General features: G+C 40.8%; 3 protein-coding genes across 7 annotated transcripts; 1 reads left to right on the forward strand and 2 right to left on the reverse strand.

The window, feature by feature from the left end:
* Positions 1-59: 59 nt before the first annotated feature.
* Positions 60-962, reverse strand: LOC124636346 (hepatic leukemia factor-like). The gene has a single exon (XM_047172413.1). The coding sequence runs from the start codon at positions 825-827 to the stop codon at positions 210-212; it is 618 nt and encodes a 205-aa protein (XP_047028369.1). The 5' UTR covers positions 828-962; the 3' UTR covers positions 60-209.
* Positions 963-8,255: 7,293 nt separating this feature from the next.
* On the reverse strand, positions 8,256-8,956 carry LOC124636620 (hepatic leukemia factor-like). The gene has a single exon (XM_047172786.1). The coding sequence runs from the start codon at positions 8,954-8,956 to the stop codon at positions 8,351-8,353; it is 606 nt and encodes a 201-aa protein (XP_047028742.1). The 3' UTR covers positions 8,256-8,350.
* A 6,791-nt stretch (positions 8,957-15,747) lies between these two features.
* LOC124636260 (protein Smaug) lies at positions 15,748-24,429 on the forward strand. 5 transcript variants are annotated; one of them, XM_047172259.1, is made up of 7 exons: positions 15,753-16,283; positions 17,984-18,191; positions 18,463-19,103; positions 19,808-21,590; positions 21,925-22,043; positions 22,235-22,368; positions 23,085-24,429. In XM_047172259.1, exons 1-7 carry the CDS (start codon positions 16,037-16,039, stop codon positions 23,469-23,471), a joined length of 3,519 nt encoding a protein of 1,172 aa, XP_047028215.1. In that variant the 5' UTR covers positions 15,753-16,036; the 3' UTR covers positions 23,472-24,429. The 5 variants fall into 5 exon arrangements, with proteins under 5 accessions (XP_047028217.1, XP_047028215.1, XP_047028216.1 ...); XM_047172260.1 differs by having other exon boundaries at positions 23,088-24,429; XM_047172263.1 differs by having other exon boundaries at positions 15,758-16,283; positions 19,808-20,008; positions 23,088-24,429.
* The last annotated feature ends 73 nt before the right edge of the window (positions 24,430-24,502 follow it).

The raw sequence follows: 24,502 nt of genomic DNA on the forward strand, positions 1-24,502 counted from the left end.
TTTTCTTAAATCTAAATTAAATTATTCGATAAATTACAGTTTCACATACTCGAGTATCGTTAATTTACATTAAATAATTGCACATTACTACTACACATACATACAAGTTTTACAAACATTTACTTACAACTATCTTATTCTACGGTACATTGCACAGTCTTTTGAATAGGAACTTTATTTACAAACTTAGCCTAAAAAGTTCTTAGTTATCAGCAAAGGCAGGTTTGCTGACATCGACCACACACTCTAGTACTTAAGGCTGCTTTTAGCGCGGCAACCTCTTTCCTGAGGTAGGTGACTTTGAGAGCGAGATGAATCTCCCTCAGCTTCCTCCTGTCGCGGCTCTGCTTGGCCGCGTGGTTGTTCCTCTCTCTCTGGCGCCTGTACGCGTCGTCTCCGGCGTCGGACTGCGTGGACCTCACAGCACGGCGCATGCGCGGGTTGTTGCCTAATAACGCACCTCCATTCTTCTCCGCCATCACTCTTAAAGCGTTTCTTTCAAACTCTTGGAAATCCGGGTCGTCTGATAAACAGTCAGCGTCTATCATGTGGTAGGACCTCTTTGAAGTGACCTCGGTAGGTGACGCGGGCGGCGATAACGTCACATGTCTCGGTGTCATAGGACTGAACGACACTGAATCGTATCCTGAAGAACTGCTTCCTGGTGATAATTGTCCAACTGGTGCGTAATACCTATTGTAGGGTAAATAATCCGGCGGAACCGTTAACTGAGGAGCGTAGTACTCTCGCGAGTACGTCACTGTTTCTTGTGCCGACTTCGATAAGTCCAAGGCGGCTTCGTCAGCGTAGGGTGTCCACAGAGCCATGGTTGCGTGTGCGTTGGTGTGCAGTCAGAAGGGGAGTGTTGCGGAGGGCGGCGCGGGCGGGCTTATATGCGGGCGCGGGGGGCGGGACGCGCGGGGCGGGGGAGGGGGTGGCTCCGCGTGTCTGTGGGGAGAGAACAAAGGGGTGAAATAGCTTCGCTAATAAGTTGTTGCTGCAATGTATTGTGTAGGTATATGACTACTGTTGTTCAAAATGGCGTGCGATTCAAGTTTGGAATAGGTATGTTATAGTTAATGGTTAATTTTAGCTGTCATTTTTAATAATTTTGGAGACAGTCTCATACACATTATTTAAGTGAACCCAAGCGATAAATATTGTCTTTTTTTAAAAAAGCTGTTCGATGTCATAATTTTAAAACTTTGCCTAAAGCCAGGTAGCTACTAAACTAACTATTTATTCGTTCAATTATTTTAAAGTGGATGTAAAAAATAATACTTAGTTTTCTATAGGATAGCTGATATTGCATATTTCAAATATTGGATCAATTTTTAGATACCGTTTCCAACTATTTAGTTTGATACGCTTTGTTATGTGCATTTCCACAATAACGTAAACAAAGTATTTAAATCTATACTAATATTATAAAGCTGAAGAGTTTGTTTGTTTGTTTGTTTGAACGCGCTAATCTCAGGAACTACTGGTCCGATTTGAACAATTCTTTCAGTATTAGATAGCCCATTTATCGAGGAAGGCTATAGGCTACTTTTTATCCGGGTTTGTGCCGAGGTTCCCACGGGATGCGGGTGAAACCGCTGGCACGAGCTAGTAACTCATAAATAATTTCCAAAACATATGATTAATTAACTAACTCTGTTTTGAGGTGCAAAATGTTTAGTTATCGCGCAAATGACTTTAGCTCATAGATATCGCTAATTATCAGATTATCCGCTAATAGCCTTACATCTTGTCGTAAACAACGTGATGTCAACAACTTTTATAATGAGCTTTGAACTTCCTAAATCACCTATATATTGTAAATACTCATTAGTTATCAAAAAAAATACCAAGGCATAAGCTAGGACTTAAAGTTACTTTTTATTTTTTTCGTCATTCACTGAATACTTGTTATTGTAGTACTTACATTAATGAGAATTGATATTAAAACATTGATGCATGCATCTTCTACAATTAATAATTAAATTAATTGGAATATATTTGAATATTATTTACATGCCAAACAGTGACGACTAAATTCACATGGGAACCTACATATAATAGTATTTCATTCATATCTATGGCGCTTAAAACTTATGCAATGTCCACGTTCACATGAATCACCTACGCAACTACAAACAATAACAACAAAACGCAACTATAACAAAACGTTTAGGTACACCAACAACATTACCTACACAATACACGCGTGTCCACTCCTGCGCATGTCATTGTCTTACACCCATAAACCGCCCTTACAATACGGGTGCATTATTTTACTGCCCGCCATAAAGAAGTAGCCATTTTTACAACTAAGAAAAACCCTTTACAGAAATATTGCAGATTATAGTTTGCTCAAAAGATGTAAACAATATTGTTTTATTGTAACCGCTTACCGTCGGCAAATTAATTCCGTCTTTTGTTTTACTTGTTTGAAGATTAAAAGTATTAAGGATTATTTATTTAAAATTAGTGCCCGCATAACTGTGTGGGGTTTATTTAGGATTCGGTGGTCTATTGTGGTTCGTTTGATGATTAAATTGGGATTAGGAATTTAGGGAGAAAATTATAAGTAACTTAGGCCTAGTGTTGCAATATTTTTGTAGGAAGAAACTCGCAGGAATTAAGTACATAGATGGCCATAAGTAAATATGGCTTCCATATAGCCAATATCTGGATCAATTATGTTTAGTTTGAAGCTTTAACAATACAACCTAGACAGTTATCTCCTCAATACTTCCAGACAATTTCAATACATCATATATTCATAAAAACGGCCATTGAATAAGCTAAGTAACATATCCCTATTCACGGGACCACCGTGACATCATAATCGCAGTAAAGAGTTACATACACAATGCGACTGCCGGACGACAGTTGCGACATTATTGTCGCATGGACGATTTTAGCGCGGCGCGACTGGACATGCGCGTGAGTGGACAACTGAGATGTTACGGAAATGGATTTGTATGAATATTGTTATTGATGTAATTGTTCGGACTGGCTGTCGTTGGCTAATTGAAAGTCCGCTGTCCGGTGGTTATTTCTTTTATGACGTTTTTGAAGCTACCTCTATCATTATGAAAATCCGTACATTGTACTATATACCCTTGTGATATAGATATCTGCATGCCATGCAAGTCATGTTCTCTGTAAATGTTTTAAGACAGCAATGGAGAAATTGATAAGCGATTCAATGAGCTGTGATTCAAACTATGCTTTATAAAAATATTTTTGTTTTTCTTCACCAATTAACGCTTATATATTATTTATTTAAACATTATTTCCTCTAAATATGCTATGTGCAGCAACTAGGTATACCAAAATATAATTACAATTTCTAGGAAAGTGATTAAATATAAATTAGATTGGTCCATCAACAGTGCGATCGTAGTATATGATCATCAATCTTCGGCACAAAGGCGCGATGTGAATGGGTTGCTTTCCCACACACCACTGTTGGACAACTTGATCGATCGACGCACAACGGGAAGTGGCGCAGTTGTGCTGTAGGTACAGGCATAATTATAATGTGTGCTTCCGGGATTTTATAGTATTTTTCTTTGAATCTAATGTAGGTACTGTTAGAACTAAATAGCTGGAATCGCTTGAGCTCTCACTATACTTATGCTTTCATCTGTCAAATAGTACTTGTTTCTCTTGTGTTTGACTATTTGATTATAATTCTTAGCCTGTGTAGTGCACAGATGAAGGATCACAACTAGAGTTGCCACGAATAGTGATTTGGCCGAATACCGAATACCGAATATTCGGCAGCACTGTCGGCCGAAGCGCCGAATATTCGGCGCAAAATAGGTACCTACATGTTGTTGAGCACGTGCCGCGCCGTGCGTAGGTAAACAATAAAGAGACAAGTCGCAACCTGTCTTCCTTATTCCCGCTTAGATCGGAAGGCTGATCCTTAGTGGTGGTCAGCAAACGAAAAACAGTACCCAAACCTGTCGAAATTCGCTAAAGTTTATCTTTCTTCTCCAGGGAGTAGCGTGTATAGTGAGAGGTTATTTTCAGAAGCTGGTACATCATTTATGACGAAAAACGTAATCGTTTGTTACCAACAAATGCTGAAAAGCTGGTTTTTACTCATCACATTTTTTTTTTTTGTAATAGGTTGTTTTGATATTCGGTATTCGGCCGAATAGTACGTATTACAATACGAAAATGAATGAATGAATGTGAATAGTACGTATGTAAAAAAAGGGCCGAATAGGCCGAATACCGAATAGTTGCCGAATATTCGTGGCATCTCTAATCACAACCTCACAAAACTAGCTTATTTACACCTAAGACCTGTATTGAAATATTCATTCACAACTTCCGTGCTGCTGATTCTACATCACGGAAAAAGGAAACTAAACAAACTATAACATTACGCAGTATATAGGGAGCATAACACAATCGCCCCTATCCCAACTATTACATAAACTGCACCCCTTCACATGGGGTGTCGCAACCATTGACAGCCCGCTGACATCCCTGCAATCTCCAACACACATTACAAAATACACCTTAAGCCGTTGGTATAAGGTTCATATTTGCAACACGATGTTTGGTAGTAAATTCACAGATGCGGTGATATTGATTTATTCGACAATCTAATATTATTTTTATTGTACTGGCTGCTCACGCCTTGCGGAACTAGATTAACGGGAATCACAAGGTGTGCTGTGTGCATACATAGGCACCTACGTACCGTTTGACGCGTGTATAGGGCACTTTGCAAAAAATACTTACTTGCAGAAAATATTTATTTAGGCTCCTAAATATTTACCTTACCTTATGGTAACCTACTAGGCATTATTCAGAGTAGATAGGTACCTATGTAATTAACGTTTTCTATCATGAATTAAAGACGCTTGCCACGGTTGGTCTTTTACCACACTTCTGCCTCTCTTATCTAAAATTGTGAGCATATAAAAAATCTAACTCCTAAATAAGTCAATGCCGCCGAAAGCGAAATCTTCAGACAGCTATACAAAATAAGCGTAGAACAAGGCGCTTATAGTTGTAAAGCAATGTTTTATTGAAACTGTACAATGCGCAAACTCGCACCATTCGCAAAGGATTAACGCAAGCGCTAAGACAATAGCCTTCTCCGTAGCTTGCGACGAAACAACGGTACTGCAGTGAAAAGGGGAATTATCAATATTGACTGATTCAGTATAATATCTTACAGGGAGGTTCCTCTAGACGTGATTAGCAATATTTTTTTACTAATCCGACTCTGGCTGTTGATTTTTGAAGATTTCACGAGTAGGTACTACATGCGTTTTCTTGAGTAATTCGTGTTTATTTATTTATTTTGATTTGTGTTGATTTGTTATTCACTTCTGTGAGAATGGAAATCAACACACTTGTAAATCATGTTATTTACAACTTCAACTTTAACTTTTCAGGTAGGTAAATAAATACTTTTCTACATAGGCTCATACGGATAAACGGATTCGACCAATCCCATGTCACGAAATGTTGCACAATGCAACATGCCGCCCCTATGTGAGACATTTGCGCAACTAATACAAAAAGTTTCCGCCTATCCATTAGTGTCTGACTATAGCAAACCAGTAGACCGTTCTATAGATATTAAGGTGATAAAGAGTTTGATGACATGCATACGTTCCTACAAACAAGATGCACGAGAGAAACATAACGCTTCTTAATAGGTACATCTTAAAGGGATAATTGTCCTAGACAAATCAAATCGATCAAAGATTTCGAAGAGCAAAGGAAATCCGCACTGGATGCGAAGCGTGATGCTCTTAAGGCTAAAACACCAGTAGCCATTCATTATAACTACGTGGACGGTATCCTAACGTGCAGCCAATGCTCGCGCACGTTTACACATAAAATAGGGTACTGCAGCAATCAAAGGGCGCATAGAAGAGCTGATCATCCTAGCTCTTCTCTCAATGATAACTGAAAGCAGTCACCATAGCCGAAATCGGCAGGGGAAGTATATATATATATAATTGTCCTATGAAATCAATCTAAGTAGGTATTACTTAACTTGTCTAGGAACGAATATATCTAAACATATTACATTTCAACTTATCCGTTTAGGTATGTCAATGCCTACAAATGTATCTTTGGCTGTTATCCAGCCCAAAATATAGGATCTAATCATTGGGTGTTTGAAACTCAACAAAGGTCTCGATTTGACGATCTACCCAGAACCATGACATGTTTCTAAAAATAAGCTAGTTTTACTCCGTGTTCTTAGTCAATCAACTATATCCTGACTATCAGATAAATGGTAAATGTACATTCAACCGCCAGCCATGATCAAGTAGGAGCTCGTCACATAGCGTGAGGGTGACGCACTAATTGAGCGAGGGAGCGACCCTCGCCAGCGCAATATATAAACCCTTGCGTTTGCCATGTTTTCCTGCCTACTCGTATGCTGCTCAGCTAGTATTGATCCGTTTAGATATGTTTAATTGGACTTTTGGTGCACGAAAGAACTTATGAACAGTGACGATCTGTAAGTCATTCATGATCAGGTAGTTTAGGTCCCTACTGTCATACTTTTTATTTACTTTTATCGAAACAAATTGCCTAAAAGTTACTTTAAATTTGTTGCAACGAATAACCCACCTTCACACAGATCATTTTAAATTGCTTTAGGTTCCTCTCAGGGTTTCGCCCACGCCACGAGAACTACTTACAACTTCCCCGACAGATGGGCTATTTAAAACTGAAACAACTACTGAAGTCGAACGAGCAATTTCTATGTATTGGCAAAAACTGCATAGAAATACTTTTAGTAGTTTTGTATTTAATCGCGAGGACGCTAGGCTAGCATTGCAAAGACGCAGTTCGTAGAAAACAACTGCAACATTTAGCAGTTATTTTCTAGAGAATGATCAGCCGCTTGACTGATTGACATATCTGTTCATCATTCCGTCCTCGTGCCGAATGTTTACCCAGCCGGGAAGACGGGTGATGTGGTGATTGCTATCTTATATGCTATTGGGTTTCATGGTACCGTCCTACCGACAAAAATATGAGTTCAACACGTGCCGAAGGAACAGCAGTAACGCTGTAGGTAGGTACCTAACATAAAATCAGAAGGAGCCCATTAACATAATGAAATGATCTTGTGTCAAAAGACGAAGAAGAATAATAGGCCTACCAGTTAAGATCGGCTTCCAAATAAGTGTAGGTTAAACATTATTTATAAAAAAAAACGAATACATAGATCGTTTGTATTGTATAATGCGTTAACATAACGCCATTGTGCAACACACGCGAATGGGCGCGGCATGCGCTTGCGCAGGGTGTAGACACGTGCTGTTGTCGACCAATAGGTACGCGGGGATGTTTTATGTGCATAGGTTTGTTTACACACTTTTTTTATCTACAGTTAATTAAGTTTTAAGTGGCTTCCTTAAAAGATGAAATCAAATTTAAGCTTTAAGTTATCTTAATTATTTACTAACTTAATTTAGGTAAATAGCTCAAGGTAAAAAGACAGCAACTAAATGCAAAACTCTACGACTACAATTTTTTTATAACATTATCATCCCTTAGCGACGAGGCATCTAAAATAAATCTTGTACACAATAAATAGCTTCTGCAAAAATTCCAGAACACTAAAACAATTGAATTGAAACAACAGGTAACGGCTATATAGTTAATCCCCGACGCTGCCTGCTACAGCTACAGTTAATACCCCGGCTTTGCTCATAAAACGACGATGGCATAATTGCCACTCTTTTTACCGACTAAAACATGTGCAATAAGTAGCGGCGAGTATAAACGACATTGGGAAATTTTAATCCCCATTCAAAATCATTTTATTGCGGACTGTATTATTTCCTAGCAAGAAAGTTGCAACTTTAGCGTCTAGGGCTTAGGGATTAATCCTTTTTTAGGGATTTAAGTTTAAAATGTGGGATTTTGTGGTTTATTACCCAGGCAATAAATGTTTCTTTTTATAGCAAGAATATCGGCGTATCTTAAGTTAGGAAATTTTGAAATATTAAAGTAAATAGATACATATACCTATCCTACTTCCTCTATTTGAAAGGGAGATTCGGAGTGAAGAAAAGATACATAAATTCGTCTATAAATTATATTTATATACTATGGTCAATTTATACAAAGTTACCAAAAATTTTAATTCACACAATTGCACAAAATAAATTCATTCAATTCATTATTAAATACTTAAATCTCAATCATTTGGTTTAGGAACTTCATTCTATTCAATATAATCTACATTAGGTACAGGCAACTTTCAGGTTACAGAATATTATCTATTTACAACTATGTACAAGATTATTTCTAACACAGCTACATACAGTAGTCCAATCACTGAAGGCATGTTCACTCAACACTCGCAGATCTGTCGACAGCGCCCACAGACGCCGGCGCTTAGTCTCGCTCGCAAGTCCGCCATCTTCTTCTTCAGATACGTCACTTGGAAGGCCAGCCGAACTTCCCTCAGCTTCCTGCGATCCCTGCTCTGCTTAGCAGCGTAGTTGTTCCTCTCTCTTTGCTTCCTATACGAGTCATCAGCAGCCTGGCTGGTCTGCACAGCTCGTCGCATTCTCGGGTTGTTCCCCAACAATGTTCCTCCGTTCTTCTCAGCCATCGCTCGCAAGGCATCTCGCTCAAACGCCTGGTACTCCACGTCATCGGACAGTGATTCTGAGTCGTAGAATTCCGGTGAGTCAGGCGGAGATGGCGCGTTTGGTTTGCCGTGTGACCAGCTACCGATTGATTCAGGAGACATCGATGAAGGTACTGCATACGGCACGGGCTGGTATGGGTACGAGGCGTAGTACTGGGAATCCGCGTATGTTGGATACAATCCTGATAGATTCGGGGACTGTGGAGCACTGCTGGCTGGAAGCGGAGATGCTCTCTCCGCTTTGACCGCGTGCGTGCTCAAGTCCAGGGCAGCTTCTTGCGCGTAAGGAGTCCACAGAGCCATTTTGACAACTTGTTCACTTGCCGTGCAAATCACGAATGGTGATCTATTTTGGCGCGCGAGTGTCGCTAAAAAGAGGCGGGGCCTGAGTGACCACCCCCGGTGGAAGGGTTGAATGCAGGTAGCCACCCTAACGGACCCGAGTGTGGGTGATTTATGGCTCGTCTTGTTTTTTGAATGGAGTAAATGAACATAGCGTTATAGTGAAATTCGAGGCGAGTATTAACTGTAATTAGCTAAGTTGGTCAAAATATTAATTAAGCACATCTTTTAAAATAATCCCTTAATGAATTTGTTTACGAGTTTGGTTGCAAATTAAACTTTTTTAGCGACATAACAATAATTAACTAAAGATTTGAGTACCTATCTAGCTTCTTTAATTGAAAACAGACAAAATCGTAATTAACTTAATTAGTTGTACACAATACCATATTTTAAATTAAATTACGCGGCCTCAGTTTTTTTTTTAGTTTTTCATTTTTAGCCTTTAAGTCATGGATCTGGTTCTCATGAATAATAGGTATCAAATCGCCCGCATGTTAATGAAAACAATTCTACTTCTGTCATAGTTAACTGTTGTTAACTGTTATTATTTGGATAATGTTATGAAATAGAACCATATTTATTTTACAGAAAAAAAATATAGATATATAATTCGCCAATTCTGACGCTGACCATGGTCACATTGGTCACCCCCCGCGTCATCTAAATGAACGGATTGTATAACGGAACAAACACCATTTGGTCACAGCTGCATCAGATTTAGCCACTTTCAGTTATTTTCAGCTCTATTGCCTAACAAATAGGGGGTATTTTCCTATAGCTTAAAGCCGGGGAAAGGATTAGATCGTCACTTGGTTGTCAATTGCAGAACCCTTCCGCATTTACATTAGTTAACGTTCCTGTTATTATTATTAGGAAAAAGAGGCTTTCTGGATTTTTCTAGAAAACAGTGTAATCTTCTTTTTATCGAGTAAGCTGCAGGTTTGATCACCTGACAAGCTGTTGTGTCAGAGTTTTCTGAAATCCGCCTGACGGCCTCAGACGCGGAATTGTAACGACTACTGCTGAGTAGCATTCGGTGACGCCGGCCGCCAGGCACGTAAAAAGTCATAAGCCTATGTGTCTATAGGTGCCGTACAGTTCAGACAGCTTCAGATTTTTTCCGACCTATAGATACCTACTTTAACATCAATCGGCACTTTAGCATCATCTAATCGCTATTTCAATAAAACCGGCCAAGTGCGAGTCGGACTCGCGCACCGAGGGTTCCGTACAAATCCTGTATAGATAAAAAGTGAGTCTCGCGCCAACCGTTCAGTTTAGAACAATCATAGTTATGATAATTTCGTGAGAGTCAAAATAATTAATATTTTTTATTTTATAATATAACTAAAATAGTAGGCCAGTACCTTGTAAAAGTTCTTTTATTAAAGTTATTTATATACAACATTTTATAGTCATCATTCAGAAATCTGATTGAAAATAACTTATTATGTCTTAAAGGTCATTGGGCATATCTGACCCGCTTTGTAAAAAGTGGCGGACATGAATCAAAGTAGTTTTGTCGTGTCGAGAATATGACGTTTCTTTGAATATAAATATTTTATTAAAATTCCATGGAGACGAATGTCCAGGATCGAAAAATATAAAAGACAAGCAGTTTCAGAGGATTGTACAGGTTGCAATGCTAGTTTTTATTGTTAAAGACTTTTCATAAAGAAGGAAGATGCCAATTCGGATGACCAGGATCTGATGAGGATCTGGAAACCCTGAGAAATCGAGGCTAACTCTTGAATATTGTAGGCACGCATCGAGTCAAAACCAGACATGTGAGTGTATTTTTGTGGGTACTGGTAAACAGTGAAGGTTTGGAGTTGATTTGATTATGGAGACTACAGAGAGTCGATGGAACTCCTCAACGGTATGTTGCAACTACCACGTGTTTGGGCTTATTTTATTCGTATTGGCGAAGACCTTCCACATAGATAGGCTTGACTGCCATTGTGGGATCGATAGCAAAGATCAGATATAGTTATGGGAACTCTTTTACAATTTATAACGTAACCTTGTGTTGGAGCTTATTTTATTTTAGGTGATGAGAATTCACTACTAATGGGATCTTTTATTTTTGAGGGATGAATCACCTAACGAGCCCCAGTTTCAGGTTTTTTTAGAAACTGCCTGACGACTTGTAACTGTCGAATTGTAACAACGACTGCTAGAGAGTAGGATTCGGGGCTGCTGGCTTTACGTTTCTAGAGCCTTGACAAAAGTGTAATTCTGTCCCTTTCTTTGTTTTATAAAGTCGGCTTTATTTTATTTTGTAGCATTTTACAAACAAATCCAACTTCAAACATATAAAAAAGCAAAAACAAAAGCAAGAAAGAAATTAAAAAGATGTTAGGTGCATCGGTCTAGAAGTCGGTGTCTAGAGGATGCATCTATATTTATTTAACCACCGAGATCTAGACCGATGCATATAAACAGTTTTCTTGTTGTTTTTAAAAGTTGTTTTTTTTTTTGTAAAAAGTTTTTATTTTTAACTTCTGTGAAAAGTTCTCGTCAATACGAATAATATAAGCCCAAACACGACGTAACTAAAACATACTGTTGAGGAGTTCTCTCGACTTTCTCACGTCTCCATCATCAGGTAAGCTCTAAACCTTCACTGTTTGACAGTATCACCAGACATACATCTGAGAATCAAGTTTTAATCCTATGCATGCCTACAATTTCTGATAGTTGCCCTCGATTTATCAGGATTTCCATCATCAGATCCTGACCTGATGACAATGGAAATAAACGGCGAGTATACTCTTTCACTACAAAGATGAATGAAATGATTTCTCAAATCCTTCAAACTTGGTCGTTTAAATTCCCCATTGAAATGAGGAAAATATTTGATGTTTACACCTGATTTTCTCTAGATTCCCATGGTTCACATTGATGCGACTAATGCCATAGTAAATCAGAGCCTTTATCATTATACTGTGCTATATTTCGTTCGTATCCGCCGTGGGTATGGTTTCCATACTAAGTTGCCCAATGACCTTTGAATGATTTAAATTTTTTCACAGTTTAGAGGCAATTATATTTAAGAAGTGTTTGATATAAATTTCAACTTTAATATCTCTACGCGTTCATGTGAAAAAGGGTAGGTAGTAAGTTTTTGCTTATTTAAAAAATATTTTATGTCATGTAAGCAAAAATAATATTTTAATATTTTATGTAACTTCAAATTTATCATTTTCGCAATTTTCCCTTTATCTCTACTATATAACGTTGCTTCTTGCCGAATTTCAAGATTCTGAGTTCACGGGAAGTACCTTGTAAGTTTTGATTCCCTAGCGTGTGACGGAAATTCGTCTAAGGTGTCGGTATAACTGCTGTATCTTTTGATCGCGTTAACTTAGAAGTTTGATTTTTTCACTGCCTAAAGGGACAATAGACCTAGGTATTTGGTATAAATTTCAATTTGATACCTTTATTCGTTCGTGAGAAATAAAGTAGTAAGTTTCATTTTATTAAAACACATTTTTTTATATTATATAACTAAAAAAATGAGATTTTCGCAATTTTTCCTATATTTGCATTATATGACAATGCTTCATGCCAAATTTCAAGACTCTGAGTTTACGGGAAGTATCCTGTAGGTTTTGATTCCTTTGCGAGTGTCGAAAATTTGTTGAAAATATCGACATAATCGGCTGTATCTTTTGATTGGCTTGGCTTAGAAGTTTGATATTTTCACAGCTTAAAGGGACAATATATATGAGTATTTTATGTGAATTTCAGCTTGATACGTCCACGCGTTCTTGAGATAAAGGGTCTTGACAGACAGACAGACAGACAGACAGACGGACAACAAAGTGATCCTATAAGGGTTCCGTTTTTTCCTTTTGAGGTACGGAGCCCTAAAAATATTTTAATCATTAGTAAATTCAAAAGTTTTAAGGCAAAGCAATGTTTTAAATTCAAAAGTTGCTACTTACTACATAATTGATATTCATATCGGCCCGCATCGTTAGTACTAATCCAGTCGAAAGAATTTTTGGTTAGTGGATTAACTTCCCGATGTCGCTCTAATTTAGAACTTTCAAACATTTTTAATCTTTACTTTTAATATTTTCTTTTAATCCCTGGATTACGGCGGCCTGACCTTAACTTGCTTATCTATTTTGTTGGAAATAAAACAAAAATGTTTACAACTCTCTATTTATAGCCCTAGGATTATAATCCCGTCTAGTTCGAAGATTATTTTATAGCCGAAAGCTGTTTTTTATTCATGGTATTAAGTTCCTTTTTTGGGCAATAAAACAGGGTAGACAAGTCAGGTAATGACGGGCATTTATATGTATGTATTGTCTTTATTTTGCGCTACCTAGGTGGGGTTTTAGACTAGGCTCTGAAGATTATAGGATCTATAATTGAGCTCAAATTAAGACTACATTTGACCATAGAACATCGGAAGTCGGACGAGACATGCGGTAATATAATAGGGTGCTACAAAAACTACGAACCGCGACAGTTGTTGATATTATTAACGCACTGATGATTTGTATGAAAGCGTGCGTCATGCGAATGAATATTCTTTGAAGTTATTATAAGTGGTTCCTGGCTTTTTTGCGGACATTACTAACCTACATAACAACAAATTAGTTGTTAGTCTTTTTAGTGAGATGTTAAAATAAGATTTCAAAACACTTTTTCAAGTAGGTAAATTGCATCATAACGTCACAAGACATGCATTGAGGTGCTACAAAGATGTTCATATCTGCTGTACTAGGTATGCAATTAAAATTCGATATCCCATGTAAAGTTGCATTTCGTTCCATTAAATAAATAAAGTTGTTATTTCTATTTATTTCTCACGTGAACGTAGCTGTAACAACACGGTCGTGTGGCGGGAACGGGTTCAACAAGCTGTCAACGTGACAATCTGTTGAAAGGATTCATGTTATCTTTGCGCACGCGCCTATCTCACTCGTTGTTATTAGGTAAATCATTATTGTAGAAGCTATATTCGATTTTATTAAAAGTTAGTTGGTTAGGTTAGTACCTATCTATCGATTTAATGACGGAATGATAGAAATCAATAAGCTGGTAACAGTTGGAATAAGTACCCACATCCTGTAGATAAGTAGGTACCTAAGTACATATGTGTATGTAGGTTTATGCACTTATCTCATTACTCCTGGTAAGTATTTAATTGATTGCCGATTGAGGCGAAGCAAAGGATGTCAGCATGTATCTAAGTTGTAAGTCCTCCATGGATAGGACCGTTGTTAGGAGCCTGGCACTTTAAACATCCAAGTCTCAAAACTCTTTAATCTAGCGTACTATTTCTTCTAAAGAACAATTTACCTTCAAGATAGTCTAGTCGCCATTATAAAGCGTAAATAACGGTTATATTGTCTCAGAGAAAGTAGTATTTTGCAAACTCATAGCTCGCCATTGTCTTCAGGGCTAGATAAAAGGGTTGTTCGGTCGTTTGCAAATGTCACACAAAGCGGATTATACAATTTGCATGTTGCGTTGGAAATATTTCTCGGAATGTTGACTTGTGCTAATTATTTGGTAACTAGCGTGACTGGGGCGAGACAAACATCGAGTGATGGTGTTCCGTTATGTGCACCAGGAGTCTGCGGGAATAATGACAGCTTTTGATTAAAATTATAAGCACCTAGGTGCAGTGTGTTAAAATGATTTCACATTGAAACACTTTTCTAGATATCCGGGGATTCCTGCTTAGGTAACACTGAGCAGGAATTCAGAGAGCCTAACTTCAGAGGTGTCGAGATAATGTCCTTTAGATCTGACGAATATAATGCAATTTTAGATTATAATGTAGATATGCATGGATAATGCCATTCAAAACGGTTTTAAGGATTAGGTACACTTTTTAGCTTCCATGCCGACTTTACTTAAGCACTGGCGTAGAAAATCCTTTAAACTTCTAAAGTATTGCGTCTTATATTGTCTATTAGTTAAAGGACATATTAGTGACAAACGAACACACATCTATAATACACAATGAAATTCATACCTTAGTGCCACAGCTTAAGGTTAAATGTCTGATGCCCTGGTTGTCAGCGTAGGCGGTCTGTGTGCTCAAAAGATTTGGCGACAGACAGTCCTCACTGTTGTACAATAGTCTACAAAGACCACATAGCACTCTGATCTCTTACTGAAGCAAAAAAAAACATTCTTTTTATATGAACTTGTCTAATGATGCAAGATGATCCATGCAAATATCAAATGTGAAAACTTAAGCCACCCAATTCTTACCTAGGTTTTACTTTTTCTTTTTTATTTATTTAGTTTTCAAGATGATTTTCTTCTATGAACTTAATGTTATTGTATTTTCTTCTGCAGAGCACTCAAACAATTAATACCTACCTACTACCCCCAACAAAGAAGACGCGTAAAAATATAAATGTGTATGTGGGTAATTGAGAATATTTACATAAATATATTTTTTTTAAAAGTTATTTAATAGAATATAAAATCGCATGTAATTTTAATTATATACATAGGTACCTTTGGTTTCAATGCAATGTGTAAGTTTTATCTTCTGCCATCTAGTGTCCAGTAGCAGTACTGTAAAGTGTGAAACTAGAACACAGATATCACAAATCTTTATTTATCTGTATTTCTTTATATATTATTTTATGTTACGTTGTTGACGATTAATGTTGATAATAGCGGTGATAACGATCTTTATTGAATTATGGCACTGAAATATAAATGACTTATTTATAATCCAAGATTTATACAAGATTCATGTCATTAAAAAGTTCGAGCAAACAGTTTGTTATCTGTGGTCGGCCATTTTGGATTTTGATAATCTTATTGACCGTAGAAACAATTTTGATGTTTTTCAACCTACCTGTAATTTTATTAGTAAATTAACGTTGCCGTTACGCGACATAATCGCGGCCCTTTTGCCACCGTCATCGCCTCGTGTGCCGCTCCTCTCCAAAGGGGTCAAATAGTGTCCATACGATCAGCTGTCACGTACTACTGACGTGTAGAACACAAACAAATCTTATATTTTGGGTTTGCTATGCTGTTTTCACGATGAACGGCACGTTTAACGAGCAGCTCGGGGGCGTAGCCGGGGTGTTCGAGCAATGGGGAGCCTGCGAGCAGACGGTGCTGGCGTGCACGCTGGCGCGGCGCGTGCCGTGGCCGGGCCTGAAGCTGGTGCAGCGCGCGGTGGAGGCGGCGCTGCGCAGCCACGTCGAGGACGAGAGGCTGGAGCGCGACGCCAACGATGAACTCCTGCTGGCCGGCCTGCTCACAGTGCGCGACGACGACGATGACGGTACGAACCTTTACTTTCATCTACTACCATGTTTTTGGTCATGTTTCCCTCCTGGAATGTTCCTAGTTAAGTATTGTCAATGATAAAATTTACAAAGTAAGACTAGCTTTCTGAATACCTTCAATTTAATTCATAGAGTCGAAGTATATTTTAATTTTGCCCTAAGAGCTTAGCATTATAGACTACCTTATATTTTTATCCAGTAAAGTTGTCCACTGGATCTTTACTGACAGTGAATGGTGTATTTCCTTGGTCAAGCCTTATTTTTATAATTTAAATGTCAAGTTGTTTCATCGCCTTATGTGAACAGCAATTTTGTGAAGTTAATTACAAAATTTTTGATGATTCTCCCTCGCTTTCACAGAGTAAGAATAAGTTTTCTTTGGTTTTAAAACAGCCATTCTGCCACTACAAACACATAGACAAAGTAAATTTTTTACCTAGAATTCTAGATTGTTAACTTTAGTTACCTACTACCTACATTTTGCAGGCAATAAAAGTTAGCACACATTTGTTCATCCAAGGTTGCAATATTATATTAACGATATAAGCCTATTTAACTATCAATACAGAATTTATTTCTAATTTTCCTTGTATGTACTACATAGATAGTTGATACTTATTCACTATCTGTGATCTGTGATGAATGATAACTTATTGCAATACCTTTATTGCACAGCTTACACAGATACTATAGATTACCCGTGTGAAATTACAAAATCTGTTTAGGAGTTCCAGAGACAATTATTGTTATTGACTATTGCCTACGATGTCATAAACACACAAACTTTACACCTTAATAACAGTAGTATAGATAAATCAAATGGAGGGTAATCTACTAGAAGTCAAGTAAAAAAACATGCAATTTAAAACAAAACTTTATCTCAGTTGCACATTGTTTGAACATTTGTGTCATTTCCTGTTTATCAATCACTAATTTGGATGTCCCCTTCTGCCAGTTAAGCCATATAGATTGTAAGTATGGTTATGTATAAAGTGTACCTATGTCAATATTGTGATATAGATCAGATAGCAATTATATTAGGTATATATCCATCCAATTTGTTTAATCTATACTAATATTATAAAGAGGAAAACTTTGTTTGTTTGTTTGATTGTAATGAATAGGCTCAAAAACTACTGCTACATTATCCACGAGTAATATAGGCTATATTTTATCCCAGTACGGGCAGAAGTTACCATGGGACGCGGGTGAAACCGCAGGAAAACGTCTAGTATATTATATATTAGCATTTGCAAAAGGTGCGCTTGTGACTTAAGATTGAAAATTGTATATTTTCTATAACATATTTTATTTTCACTGTTGCTAGTTTTGCTTACCATATTTTATAGTGAAATAAAATTAATCTTAAGAAATGTTGAATTATTTTAACCAAGACACTCATCCTTTTGCAGTTTTCTATGTTAGTTTTGTGTCAGTGCTTCAGTTAGGTATTCTACATGATCTTCGCATGCCGTTATAGTATGTATTAATACATACAAACTGTAATACCAAACTATTTTAAGAGTAACCATGAAGTTTCTTGCCTGTTATTCTCCATAAGACGCTACTTTTGGAATGGGCAACTAGAATCAAACTTATTCATATTTTTCACATTCATATGTGCTTGTAAAGGCCTAAATGACTTTGACTTATCCGAAGCCTAAATTAACGGTCTTTGTAATATCTCTATACCCAGGCTGCGAGCGCCTACATCGTCTACTAGGCCTTCTACCTCTGCTGCGCGTGGATAGCCAGCGCTGCAAGGAGCTGTACGTAGCAGCTGCGCCGGCGCTAGTACAACGCTGTGTTGACGCTCCGCGCCGCAGCGCCGTCGTACCCGAGCTGTGTCGACAGCTGCTGTGTTACTTACTCGTTCATCCCGCGCTTACGCATCACGACCAAGGGTAAGTTGCCTGTATGAGTTGGTACTTTTTTAAAAAGTTCAATGTACCCTCATGTTGGTGACATGATTAGTAAGCGGGAAAATCTGCTGTCTTATTCTTAGGTGAATCATTGCCATAATCACCGTCCAAAGATGCGCGACCTTTTCCTTAATATTCAGGAGCTTTCAAAAAATGTTTGTGTAATTACTAATCACTGATTAGTCTTTCCCACCGTAAACAGATGACCTGTAGTTAGTACCTTCATTGAATTAAATATTAATTGTCTTTTCAGGATATTAAAACAATGGCTAATATACCTAGAGAATTATATAGCCGGCAACAGAACAGAAAACGTATGGAAACCAAGGATAGACCCCTGCCTTATGCCAGACTCAAACATTTGGGGCACAAACAGTACATTCAGACGGACTATCGGCAAGAACGTGGAGTTCCGAGGCATACTAGACTCTGTAGAGCACTACAGTACTGACATATTACAGGAATCATTCTCCAAAAACGGCCGCGATGTAGATATTAGTATAGAAGGAGAGAAATTAAATTTTGATGCGACGATAGCTCAGCCTAAGTCACAGAGATCGAATAGTTTGACGCCTCCTTCTAGTAATTTTATGCAGATGTCGTCTTCGGCGGAGAATTTGAGCGACGAGCCCTTTGTACAGAAGCCTCGGAGTTTCTCTCTGTCGAGTGAGCACAGTTTGAGTCAGTTACGGCCTATCAGTATAATGTACGGTACGACGGGTAGTGAGACGCGGTTGGACGACTTGCGGTCGCACAACTTCGGCAAGCACCCGGGCATGTCCAACGTAGCGCAGTGGCTGAAGAGCCTGCGCCTGCACAAGTACGAGTGGCTGTTCACCAACATGAGCTACGAACAGATGATGACTATGGACGAGAAGTGCTTGGAGGAATTAGGTGAGTCATCATAACATATTTTTTGTTCTCTCATCAAGGTTGGTGTGCAATTGAATGCATTAATAACTTCAACTTTTTCCTCATCACAGTTACAAAGAATTGTTGCGACTTGCTAAGTAGGTGTAATAGTACCAGGATCATCGAAATGTTTACTATTTGTAGTCTATGTTACAAATTGTTTCATTGTGCTGTCGGTTTGACTGTGACTCACCAATATTAGCAGGTTACAGTTCAATTGAATCATTTCATTACTGTATAGACAAAAGTTCTTTGCTGCAGAAACAAATTAAAAGTCAATGAGTCATGTGTCATTGATTGAATATGTACATCTCATTCACTGGTCTGGGGTTTTTTATAAAATACAGTGTTTTGGAGGATATTGAAAGTTTTACCTCAACTTAGTCATGTATTTGAAAGAAATATTATGTTATGTACTTGATAAAACCTTTTTCTTAATATTTTCATAAACAGATTGAAACATTAATTCAAGTTATTATGATCTATTCTGCAGTTTTCTTTAAAATATCAACACAGGTAGTTTGCAAGCAGACTGTTAGTCTTTAGGTCCTGAGCTGGATTGAGAGATGTTTGGTAGCAATTATCCTGTATGCTCAAATTGACATAATAAATTTTAATCTTTGTTAGTAGGTAATATAATGTTGTACAATTTAGTTGAGCAGAATCTGTATGTTTTGTATGTTTAGGCGTGACGAAGGGCGCCCGCCACAAGCTGCTGCTGTCGATCAAGAAGCTGTCGGAGCGCGGCGCCGCCCTCGAGGGCGCCGAGGCCGAGCTGCGCGCCGGCCTGCCCGCCCGCGCCCTGCAGCGCCTGCGCCACGTGCTGCTCAGCCCCATGCCGCCCGCCTCCGACCTGCCCGCCGCCATCGTGCGGGCGCTGCACCTGGGTACGTACAGCTGTGTGTATGTCATGTGCTGCAGCGCCTGCGCCACGTGCTGCTCAGCCCCATGCCGCCCGCCTCCGACCTGCCCGCCGCCATCGTGCGGGCGCTGCACCTGGGTACGTACAGCTGTGTGTATGTCATGTGCTGCAGCGCCTGCGCCACGTGCTGCTCAGCCCCATGCCGCCCGCCTCCGACCTGCCCGCCGCCATCGTGCGGGCGCTGCACCTGGGTACGTACAGCTGTGTGTATGTCATGTGCTGCAGCGCCTGCGCCACGTGCTGCTCAGCCCCATGCCGCCCGCCTCCGACCTGCCCGCCGCCATCGTGCGGGCGCTGCACCTGGGTACGTACAGCTGTGTGTATGTCATGTGCTGCAGCGCCTGCGCCACGTGCTGCTCAGCCCCATGCCGCCCGCCTCCGACCTGCCCGCCGCCATCGTGCGGGCGCTGCACCTGGGTACGTACAGCTGTGTGTATGTCATGTGCTGCAGCGCCTGCGCCACGTGCTGCTCAGCCCCATGCCGCCCGCCTCCGACCTGCCCGCCGCCATCGTGCGGGCGCTGCACCTGGGTACGTACAGCTGTGTGTATGTCATGTGCTGCAGCGCCTGCGCCACGTGCTGCTCAGCCCCATGCCGCCCGCCTCCGACCTGCCCGCCGCCATCGTGCGGGCGCTGCACCTGGGTACGTACAGCTGTGTGTATGTCATGTGCTGCAGCGCCTGCGCCACGTGCTGCTCAGCCCCATGCCGCCCGCCTCCGACCTGCCCGCCGCCATCGTGCGGGCGCTGCACCTGGGTACGTACAGCTGTGTGTATGTCATGTGCTGCAGCGCCTGCGCCACGTGCTGCTCAGCCCCATGCCGCCCGCCTCCGACCTGCCCGCCGCCATCGTGCGGGCGCTGCACCTGGGTACGTACAGCTGTGTGTATGTCATGTGCTGCAGCGCCTGCGCCACGTGCTGCTCAGCCCCATGCCGCCCGCCTCCGACCTGCCCGCCGCCATCGTGCGGGCGCTGCACCTGGGTACGTACAGCTGTGTGTATGTCATGTGCTGCAGCGCCTGCGCCACGTGCTGCTCAGCCCCATGCCGCCCGCCTCCGACCTGCCCGCCGCCATCGTGCGGGCGCTGCACCTGGGTACGTACAGCTGTGTGTATGTCATGTGCTGCAGCGCCTGCGCCACGTGCTGCTCAGCCCCATGCCGCCCGCCTCCGACCTGCCCGCCGCCATCGTGCGGGCGCTGCACCTGGGTACGTACAGCTGTGTGTATGTCATGTGCTGCAGCGCCTGCGCCACGTGCTGCTCAGCCCCATGCCGCCCGCCTCCGACCTGCCCGCCGCCATCGTGCGGGCGCTGCACCTGGGTACGTACAGCTGTGTGTATGTCATGTGCTGCAGCGCCTGCGCCACGTGCTGCTCAGCCCCATGCCGCCCGCCTCCGACCTGCCCGCCGCCATCGTGCGGGCGCTGCACCTGGGTACGTACAGCTGTGTGTATGTCATGTGCTGCAGCGCCTGCGCCACGTGCTGCTCAGCCCCATGCCGCCCGCCTCCGACCTGCCCGCCGCCATCGTGCGGGCGCTGCACCTGGGTACGTACAGCTGTGTGTATGTCATGTCATCATGTGCATCACATCACTCACTCAAGCTATGGGCTCTGATGAAGAACAACACCATAATGAACACGTTACGCTTGGCGACGTTGCCGTCCTGTTGTCGACCGTTCGTCGTACCGACGCCGCACTGTGGCCGCACCGTGCGTTTTATATGAAAAAAGAGGATCGTCCGTGCGCTGTACGTGTAATGCACCGATTCGGTACCGCAGCCGGCCGTCAAGAAACGCATAAATTGAAAGCTCCCTATATCTGTGATGTGCTGTAGTACTGTGCCACGTGCGGTTACACTAACGTGTTGTATGTGTTGCAGCGTCGAAGTGCCTGAGCAACGCGCCGGCGCCGCCCATGCGCGTGACGTCACAGCTCTGCGACGACGACCACGAGCCGCCCGTCGACCCCATGTCTCTGCACTGCTGGCTCGTCGAGAAGGTAGTATTACTATACAATTATACGGTTTCGATAGACTTAAAATCCAATCGGGCAAATTAACAAAAGAGGTTGTTTGATGGGGATAAAAGGAAATTTTCAAGTGGTCTTTTTTGGTTCCTACATTTCATTAACTTGACTGAATTAGCTTAAAAAATATATATATTGTAAGACTATCATATTGTACATTGTAGGCGCTGCACCACGAGGCGTTCACCCGGCCCGAGCTGCAGGAGACGCTGAAGGGCTTGCGGCACCGTCTGCCGCCGCGACAGTTCTTCCACCACGTGTCCGACATGCCGCTCAACAGGCGCTGTCCCAAGAACAGGTACGATAGGAGCTAAACATTTCTGTACATGCAACTCTCTGTTGCACAGGTCAATACTCAATACTCAATACTTTATTTGCTTTCCATGTGTATTCTTAGGTGGTAGTCTTACATATATATAGTTCACATGGACCCTGTCGGGCACAGCAAAATAAGTGGGATAGGAGAGAGGAAGCTCTTATCGGCTATGTTACTTATTATTGTTAACTAAGACTAAAGTAGTTATATAGGCAAATAAGTTACATATTTTTATTTTAAAGGTTGTTTTTTTTTTATTTTAATTTTTTTTTATTTTTTTTATTTAAACACTTAATCTACACTGCAAACTTGGAAGCTGTGTGTGTGCGCGTATATGTGTGTGTGTGTGTGTGTGTGTATGTGTGTGTGACTGTTTATGTCTTTATATTTTTATCATTTAGGTATTCGTTAACGGAATAGTAGCATTTACTTATAAGAAATTGTCTAAGTTTTTTAAAAAATATATTAATTTTATCTTCTCTTTTTATTTGTGCGGGTAGTTTATTGTACAATTTAATAGACATAACGTCATTGAACTATCGTTCATATCGTGCTGTAGTAATTTTCTGGTGATACCAATGACCTGTGTTTCGGATGGCACGTTAAACTATAAGTCCCGGCTGTCATTTAACATCCTCGACAGTCGTTACGGGTAGTCAGAAGCCAGTAAGTCTGACACCAGTTTCATTTGTCATCAGCAGATGGCGCGTAGGACAACCGCCAGGCCCCAAGCCCCGCGGCCGCGTGTGGAGCGGGGCGGCCGGGCCGCGCGGCAAGTCGCACTCCTACCCGCCGCACGCGCGCCCGCCCGCGCCGCCGCCGCACGACTACTCCTCGCTCGACGCGCTGTGCCTGCAGATGACCGAGCAGGCCATCAACTGACGGCCGCCGCCCGACGCTCCGCGCCGCCACTCGGCGGGGCAGCCGGCGACTCGCACGGTGCGGGTCACGGACGCCGCAGGAGGACACTCGGACACATAGTAATGTTACTACTGAGTAAGGTGTATGTACGCACGATTTCTTATGAAATCCTTAGTTTGTCGGACTGGGACCGCGGTGGGCGGGACCCTGACACGAGTAGCTAGAGAAATTCCCGGAGCCCGGCGTCGGCGCTACCCGACGCCGGCCCGTCGACGTATACAAATTATTCCTAGGTAGGCCAGGATTATAGCTTTTTATAACGGATCGCCCGCATTCGGTAACTATAGTTTCAGTCCCCGAATACTTAGCGTTAAGTATTCTCTAACGATAGTACTAGTGTAATCGGTGACATCGACTCGATCGTATACAACTAATCGTATCCTACATTTCTCTGGTGCTAATTTTTGCGACGTTTTATTTGTAGTTAGCTGTATAGTGTAGTGCGACGTGACGCTGTGTGTGTGAGCGGTGTGTGTGTGTGTGACTGCGCCGGCGCAGGACTGACTGCGGCCGGTAACGATTATATTATTGTAATGTTAACGTGAATTAGTTATTAACGTTGTTGACTGATGTTTGCATAATTTATAAAGTTCGCAAACGATTATTATTTTTTATTTTAATCTTTATTATTTAGTCTAATGGATATTTATATTCAGCAATTTAATGTTTTGACTGGATCAAAAATCTGATTGTAATGTGTGCAATTTATTATTTTTTTATTTACGCTATATTATAAACTTATAGATTCATGTAAATAATGAACTAGTTCACATTGTATTTATAAGGGTTATTGTTTTGTACAAAACACGTGTTGATGACAGATATAATATAATTATAGCAAAATGGTTTTGAATATTATTATGAAATGTTTATGAGCTGTTTCGTTTGGGGTTGACATGCTGTCTACAGATATTTATATTTAGCCAATTGTACAGAAGTTTACGGAGTATTTATTCTTACCCTCACTTACCTCAATTGTCATCTGTTAATGTTTTGGTTCACAACTGTGTTCAAGAGCTTTAGTTACTAATCTGTAGCGGACTGTGATACGGTTTGTGTTTGGATCATGGATCATGCATGATATTCATCAGCACTCAAATTAAATACCTATTGTATAACATATAAAGTTGTTTTATTCATACCTAAAACAACACATAATTAGGGAACCATTTTCTGCACAGTGGTTTATAGTAGC

This window comes from Helicoverpa zea, chromosome 14, assembly GCF_022581195.2.
Source record: "Helicoverpa zea isolate HzStark_Cry1AcR chromosome 14, ilHelZeax1.1, whole genome shotgun sequence".
Lineage (NCBI taxonomy): Eukaryota > Metazoa > Arthropoda > Insecta > Lepidoptera > Noctuidae > Helicoverpa > Helicoverpa zea.

Coding starts and splice junctions, on each gene's coding strand:
- LOC124636260 (XM_047172259.1), top strand. CDS start 16,037: ATGAACGGCACGTTTAACGAGCAGCTCGGGGGCGTAGCCGGGGTGTTC. Junction 19,104..19,807: donor GAAGTGCTTGGAGGAATTAG/GTGAGTCATCAT, acceptor TTGTATGTTTAG/GCGTGACGAAGGGCGCCCGC. Junction 22,044..22,234: donor ACTGCTGGCTCGTCGAGAAG/GTAGTATTACTA, acceptor TGTACATTGTAG/GCGCTGCACCACGAGGCGTT.
- LOC124636620 (XM_047172786.1), bottom strand. CDS start 8,956: ATGGCTCTGTGGACTCCTTACGCGCAAGAAGCTGCCCTGGACTTGAGC.
- LOC124636346 (XM_047172413.1), bottom strand. CDS start 827: ATGGCTCTGTGGACACCCTACGCTGACGAAGCCGCCTTGGACTTATCG.